The sequence below is a fragment of the Cajanus cajan genome, chromosome 8 (genome assembly GCF_000230855.2).
Source record: "Cajanus cajan strain Asha chromosome 8, NIPB_CcT2T_4, whole genome shotgun sequence".
Lineage (NCBI taxonomy): Eukaryota > Viridiplantae > Streptophyta > Magnoliopsida > Fabales > Fabaceae > Cajanus > Cajanus cajan.
In genome coordinates, this window is record NC_138524.1 from 17,402,952 (window position 1) to 17,411,318 (window position 8,367).

Here is an 8,367-nt window from a genome sequence, read left to right on the forward strand (position 1 = left end):
AGAAGAGAAAACAAAAGAAAATTACTTCTTGTATGTTCATCATATTCGTATACACCAATAGAAGGGCTATATATACAAGAGCTAAAACTCCTAATGGAATAACTAATCCTAATAGAATCTAATTAACAGAAATATTAAAATAGAATAACAGATAATAAAACAACAAAATACTTAAACTATTAACTACTTTACTTCTATATTTCTTTTCTCTATTTTCTCCAATACCTCCCGCAAGCTGGAGAGTATATATTTAGAACTCCCAGCTTGGATAAGAGGTAGTTAAAAGGAGTAGGTTCAAGAGGTTTAGTAAGGATGTCAGCCAATTGTTCAGTGGAGCGGATAGGGAGTAAATGAAACAATTTTGCTTGAAGCTTTTCTCGAACAATGTGGCAGTCAAGATCAATGTGCTTGGTGCCCTCATGGAAGACAGGGTTAGTAGCAATATATCTGGCAGATTGATTGTCACAGTACAAGAGAGCAGGGGAAGTAAAAGGAATGACAAAGTCATGGAGAAGATAAGTGAGCCATTGAATCTCACAAACTGTGTTGGCTAAGGCACGATATTCAGCTTCGGATGAAGACCTGGAGATGGTGGACTGCTTCTTGCATTTCCATGAAATCAGTGAATCTCCAAGGAAAATGCAGTAACCAGAAACAGAATGACGAGAGGTTGGGCAAGAACCCCAATCTGAGTCACTAAAAGCCTTCAGTTGTAATGGAGATTGCGCAGGGTAGAAGAGACCTTAACCAGGATTCCCTTTGAGATATCGAAGAACCCGGGTGGCTGCCATGTAATGAGCAGTGGAGGGAGAAGAAATGTGTTGACTTAATTGTTGCACAGCAAATGAAATATCTGGTCTAGTTGTTGTGAGATATAAAAGCTTGCCAACAAGCCTTCTGTAACCAGCAGGGTCAGCATAAGGAGTACCATCTGATTGTGAAGCTTTGTTGGTTTTCACCATAGGAGTTGGAACGGGTTTGGCTGCAAGAAAACCAGTGTCAGAAAGTAAATCTAATGCATACTTTCGTTGAGAAAGATGAATACCAAGGTGTGACCGGGCCACTTCTAAACCAAGAAAGTACTTGAGGTGACCAATGTCTTTGATCTTAAATTGAGCATCTAAAATGCCCTTTATGGAGACAATTTCAGATGAATCAGTGCCACCAATGATTAAATCATCAACATAAACAAGAATCACAGTAAAATGATTATTAATGTGCATAGTAAATAGAGAGTGATCATTAGGAGATTGTTTATAATTCATGGTTTGAAGAAAATTAGATAATTTGGCAAACCATTGCCTGCTAGCTTGCTTTAAAATGATTATTAATGTGCATAGTAAATAGAGAGTGATCATTAGGAGATTGTTTATAATTCATGGTTTGAAGAAAATTAGATAATTTGGCAAACCATTGCCTGCTAGCTTGCTTTAAGCCATACAAGGATTTGTGTAATTTACATACAAGGTTAGGCTTGGGAGAAGTTAAGCCTTGTGGGATTTGCATATATACTTCTTCATTTAAATCCCCATGAAGGAAAGCATTATTAATGTCAAGTTGATGAAGTTCCCATTTTTGGCAAGAAGCAATAGCAAGAAGCATTCTCACAGTAGTTATCTTGGCAACAGGAGCAAAAGTATCAAAATAATCTAATCCTTCAATTTGATTATACCCTTTTGCCACCAAACAAGCTTTATATCTTTCAATAGTGCCATCAGATTTATATTTTATTTTATAGACCCATTTAGAGCCAATAGGTACCTTACCAGTAGGCAAATTAACTAATGACCAGGTCCCATTTAGGCGCAAAGCATCAAGTTCACTTTGCATAGCCTTGATCCAATGTTCAGATTTAATGGCTTCTGAATAGTTCTTTGGTTCAATTAGAGAGGAGATAGTAAGAGTAAAATGTGAATGTGCAGGAGAAAGATTGCTATAAGATAGAACAATGTTAAATGGGTACCTGGCATCTTTAGAGATAGAAGTGTCATGACCAGTTAACAAATTACAATGATAGTCGGTGAGATAGCTGGGTGGATATTTGGTTCTAGTTGATCTTCTGCAAATGGAAGGAGCAGCATCTGGTGAGTTGCACTCTAATGGAACTTGAGACTCATCATGATGGTTTATGTTGTTATTATGATCATTAGAAATAACATCAATGTTGGTATTATGTGTGGAAACAGGAATGTCAGTAAATAAGAAATCAAAATTGTTAGTGTTAATCATATCATGATCAAGATCTGGAGCACTAACTTTGTCATGAAAAGGAAAAACATCTTCATAAAACAAAACATTCCTGGATATAAAAATGTTTCTGGTGGATATATCCATCACAAGATATCCTTTAGTGCCATGCTTGATGCCTAGAAAAATACCTTTGGAGGCTCTGGGATCAAGTTTGTTTCTATTTTGGGACAATGTACCAGCAAAACAAAGACAACCAAATACCTTTAAATCCAATAGGGTAGGTGACTGGTCATACAACATTTGAAAGTGAGAGAAATTGTTTAAAACATGAGAGGGCAATCTGTTAATAAGATGTACAGCATAGCTAACAACATAATTCCAAAAAACTTTAGGTAAATTAGAATGAAAAAGGAGGGATCTATTAACATTTAATATGTGCCTATGTTTTCTTTCCACAACAGAATTTTGTTGTGGAGTTTCTATGCAAGAAGTTTGATGTAAGATTCCATGTTGAGCATAAAAATCATGCATGAGAAACTCAGACCCATTATCAGTTCTGATGGTTTTAATTCTTTTATTAAATTGAGTTTCAGTTAAAGCAACGAAATTATGAATAAGTTTTCTGGTTTCAGCTTTGGATTTCATAAGAAAAGTCCAAGTATGTCTAGAGAAGTCATCCACAATAGTAAGGAAAAATCTATGTCCATGAATAGAAGTAATTGCAATAGGTCCCCAAATATCCATGTGAACAAGTTCAAAATAGGAAGATGATTTAGAATTACTAACAGGAAAAGGCAGCCTAGATTGTTTAGCAAGATGACAGTAATCACAAACAATATTGTCATTAAACTCAACATAAGGAGAATGTTTCTTCACAATTTTTAGAACTTGGTAAGATGGATGACCAAGTCTAAAATGCCACAAATCAAACATATTCTTATTCTGTGTCTTAGAAACAAAAGTTGAATTACAAACAAAATTGAAATGAGATACACAAGGATTATGCATCAAATAAAGGTGTTGGTTAGCTTTAGCAAGCCCAATCATCCTCTGGGTAGTTGGGTCCTGCATGACACATAAATTCTTGTCAAAAATTAGCTTGCAATCTAAAGCTTCACTAACCTTTTGAACAGAAATGATGTTATATTTGAAATCTGGTATATAAAGTACATTATCAAGAGAAAAAATGTTAGGAAAAGTGACAGTTCCAGAGATATGTGCAACAGAAAAATTTCCATTTGGAAATTTAATTTGAATAGGATTTATAAATTGATATTTACTAAAATAACTCAAAGAACTGCATACATGTTCAGTAGCTCCAGTGTCCAGAATCCAAATACTGGGTAGGAGAAGATCACCTGTTTTATGCTGTTGTTGGTGGGTAAACTGAAGGATTGTTTCATCATTGTCCTTATGAGTTAATTGGTTAACCGTAGGCCCCTGAGGTTGCTGATTGGCTTTCTTGATCATATCAAGAAGTACATTGAACTGTTCTTGGCTGATACTAACAAGAGAATCTTTGTAATTACTATTTGAACCCACATTTTCTTGCATTTCAGGTGTCTTGCTTGTGCTAAGGTTATTAACAACAGATTGCACGTTTTTATTTTTGAACTTAAAATTTGGTGGAAAGCCATGCTTAAAATAGCAAGTATCTACAGTGTGGTTTTCCTTACCGCAAAAGCTACAAACCTTATTGGGTGTGTTAGTTCGACCAAAGGATCTGTTTCTACTTTTGCCAGCAAATCCTCCACCTTTCCCAACAAAATTCCCTTTCCAATTATTAGCAGTATCAGTGGTGGCTGCAAGAACTCTTGATTCTTGGATGATTGGATTGCTTAATTGTCTTTCTTGTTGGAGAGCATGAGAAAAGGCTTTACTTATGGAAGGAAGAGGCTCCATCATCAAAATTTGACTCCTCACTGTGTTGTATTGATCATTAAGACCCTTGAGAAAACAAATAACATACTCAACTTCTTTATTCCTTTTTACAGTGCTGGCAAATTTGCAGTTGCATTTGACGTTGCATGTGCAGGAAGGTGTTTCTCTGAGGACTTCCAATTCCTCCCATAGAGTCTTTAATTCAGTGTGATATGTAGACACAGATCTATCACCTTGTTTAATGGAATGGATTTCTTGAAGAAGGTCAGAGATTCTAAAGTAATCACCCTTGGAGAATCTGTCCTTGAGATCTTCCCATAAATCTTGTGCACTCTCAAAATAGACTATACTTTGAGCTATTTCTTGTGACAGGGTTCTTGTGATCCACCCAAAAATAGTGGTGTTACATCTGACCCAAGAATCATAAAGATGATGTGAAGTTCATGGGTTCTTGATGCTTCCATCTACAAACTTGAATTTATTCTTTGATTGGAGTGCCCTCTTCATGTTTTTGTACCATGTGTGGTAATTTGTCCCATCGAGACTTGGAGTAGCAATAATGGCACCTGGATTCTCTCCTGGGTGGAGATAATAAGGATTTGAGGATGGATCAACATTATTGTTGGTGCCTCCATTCTGGTTTTTGGTTGGTTGATCTTCGATTCTTTCTTCTTCAACCATGAATGCGGAAATACGTGGCAGAGCTCTCACAGGGAGAGCTCTGATACCATAAAGGATTATGACAGTACGTAGAAGAGAAAACAAAAAAAAATTACTTTTTGTATGTTCATCATATTCGTATACACCCAATAGAAGGACTATATATACAAGAGCTAAAACTAAAAAAAATGTAACTTAATAAAACATTATTTAAAGATTAAAATAATAGTAAGTGACTATATATATTTAGGGAGATATTCTATAAATTGAGGAGTTTTGAAACAAACTTTAAGATTAATAAAAATATTATTTTAATTGTTATATAATTAATCGTTATGTCCTCAAAGTTGAATGATTCATTAAGAATTGAGAGTTGAGAATTGAGAGCAATAATAATCAGTTTGGAATATTTTTTTTTCTTTCGTTTTTCTTTGATTATATATTTCTTTGACAATTTATTAAGAATCATATATGGATGTTCAATCAGAAAGTCAAAGCAAGTTCAAGTGTTGTAGTTTAACAAAATAACTGTCCGATTATACATTAAAAACCGTAATTTTATTTTGATTGGAAAAAGAAAGAGTTAATTCTATGAGTAATTTGTATCATAGTGTGCTATGATAAGTACAAAATATTTGAGTGAAAAACTAGTAATCAACTTTTTAAATGAACACATAATAATTTTATTACGAAAAGGTAAAAATATAACATTGGAGAAAGTGAAATATTAATGGTCTAAAAGTTAGTTGCTTCAAAACTTGTTAAATTTTGAAGGGTACAATACAATTTCTCTATTTTAAAATTTAATTAAAAAAAACTCTCAAATATATATATATATATATATTTATTTATTTATTTTTAACTTTTAAGGACTAAAATGACGGTAACATAGTTTTAAAGACCGAATAGTATTTGAAAATTTTCAATAGAAAAGAAATACATAAAAAAGAAAGTTGAATGATAGAAAAAAAAAGTCTAATATGATATATGATATTTCAACTTTTTAAGAAAATTTCAATTATACTGCTAAAATAAACAAAAATTATAATGAGCCTTTCATCTTTTTATATTTTTGCAATTTACTTTATAGAGTTGAAAATTCATTTCCAAACTTGTATTATAAAATATTTCTTATATCTTTATACTTAGAAAGTTACATCAAATTATTATTCATTTTATTATGTATATGTATCAAATTTTAATCCCTACATATTAGATAAGTAGGGATTAAAATTTAATATATATATATATATATATATATATATATATATATATATTTATTGACATGAGATAGTAATCTAGTGTAGTTATATAGATGTGAAAATATAATAAATATTTTATAAAATTTTATGAATTGTAAATCAATTTCTAACCATATAAACTAAATTATAAAAATATAAAAGATAAAGGACTCACAATCACACTTTTTTTAGTTTAAGAATTTAATTATTTTTTTTAAAAGATAATTATATCAAATGATGTACTAAAAAAAACAATTAACATATTCATCATTGTCTTTGTGTGAGAATCTCTCCAATAGAAAATTTTCCGTATTGCAAAAGATACACAACTTTCAGCCAAGAGGAAGGCAATAGAGAAAAGCAAGTTCCAACTCTCCAAATTAAAGAAACCTCATCTACGTCACATCCTGCATAAGGAGCTGATCCATGCTGCTCCCTAATCTCTATCTTTGTTTTATGCTAATTTTTCTTCATTTCTTTTCTTTCACCAAAATGGATTTCATTTTGATTTACTACTATGCTAAATTTGCTATTTCAATTCTGGTCTTTGTTCCTGACTTTGGCCTAAGGATGCAAACTTCAGAGGTGAATCAATGGGCCTCCCCGAATAGTGTGCAAAGTAATGTTTACAAAAATTATTCAAATTTAATTTAAAATATAGATAAAAAAAATATATATATATAAATGCAAGGTGGTTTGAAACACTTGAGAGAGAAAAATAGTTATGAAATGAACGAGTAAATGTACTTAAAAGAGAAAGAAGACATCACACTTGGAACAAAAGATAAACTAATTTAATTTTTTTATGTGCGTCTGGTACATTAGTTGAGGATGCATGTAAGTTACTAAACTCAAAGAAGAGAAAACACATAGTGGGGATTAGAGAGAGAATGAAGAGGAGAGAGTTGTTCACTAACTTTTTTTAGAGTACTCGGTATTTATTAACTTATACAAAGATATAGTCTTTTTATTATAAGCTAGATTTAATCTTTTTAAAATAATGAATGTTTTTAATGAACTTAAATTTGTTTCAGTAGATTTATTTATATGAAAGTTATTGTATAATTGAAGTTTAAATAAAAAAATATTTGATTCATTAATGAAAAAAGATTTTTAAAATTGATTATTTTAGATTTTTAAAATCAGTTGTTTAACTAATTTCAAAAAAGTTAATTATGTAAATTTATAGTTTTAAAATGAGCTCGAGAATCAATTTTAAAAGTTTTACATCTCCTCCACAACCCCACCATCTTCTTCTTCTCCTATTTCTTTCACTCCTATGCAATTTTCTCATGAAGGAACACAATGTTCACTGTGACAAAATATATTAAACACTTAACATGCATATATCAAAAATCAAAAACCAAACTCAAACCCCAAACAACCAATTAAATCACATAAAAGTAAACCAAAACCCAAACTCAAACCCTAAACAACCAATTAAATCACATAAAAATAAGTCTAAAAATAATTTAAAAATTCAACTAATCTAATTTCATGTTATTTTCTAATTATCAGTAAAATATATTTTTTACATTATTTTTGTTATATTTATAGTCATTTTGGATTTAAATATCAATTGAATTTTATAATTCTCATATAGTTAAATCTATTGTTTTGAGTTTCACGCGTTTTGAATTAATCAAAAATTCAAAATTATGTCAGAAAATTGAAAATGATGTATATTTTTTTAAAATGCAAAAGTTATTAACAGTTCAAAATGCAACATTTACAATGTTTAAACAATGTTGTTTTTAACCTTTTTTCTTGAAAAAAATGTTTTAATTGTTTTTTTTTAAATAATGTTTGTAACCTAAACTAGTTTAGTGATTCATCAATTTTTAGAAGAAGAAAAACACATCGATTTGATCTGGTTCAACTACATGCTCGATATCTAATAAGCAAACTTTTTCTTATATAGGAACTTTTAGTTGGATGGGTCAAACCGATTCATCCAATGCTAGTTTTTCACAATACTACTTCAAACCTTTCTTAAATGACGTGAGTTTGATTGCATTCGTATCAATGACATGTTGGTCTAATATCAGTTTGGTGATTGTATATATCTTTCTAATCTAGAGGAATTTTACATTTGATGTCATAATAATTTCCTTAAGTTGATATGTCTACTAAGCCAAATTTTATGATCATAGAAAATGTCGAACTCACATCAATAAAACTCTAAAATGACATTTCCTTTTGACTCGATTTTTTTTATACTTATCATTTAGGAAAGATACAAAAACTTCATGATAACAAATATTCTCTAAAATTTTGCTTAAACTCAAACCAATAACTAATGATAGAAATATGATAGATATTTCCTGTTTCCTACTTAGATGAGTTAATTGCCTTACTTTTTATGAGAAATGCAAGTTGAAATTGAATCTCATAT

The 8,367-nt window shown here is 30.9% G+C and overlaps 1 protein-coding gene across 1 annotated transcript; it reads right to left on the reverse strand.

Annotated features, from left to right (window-relative positions):
* Positions 1–3,062: 3,062 nt before the first annotated feature.
* On the reverse strand, positions 3,063–4,749 carry LOC145950860 (uncharacterized). Its single transcript, XM_083062693.1, has 2 exons — positions 3,549–4,749; positions 3,063–3,255 (listed from the first exon to the last, which is right to left on the reverse strand). The coding sequence occupies exons 1-2, from the start codon at positions 4,093–4,095 to the stop codon at positions 3,221–3,223; spliced, it is 582 nt and encodes a 193-aa protein (XP_082918819.1). The 5' UTR covers positions 4,096–4,749; the 3' UTR covers positions 3,063–3,220.
* Positions 4,750–8,367: the final 3,618 nt, after the last annotated feature.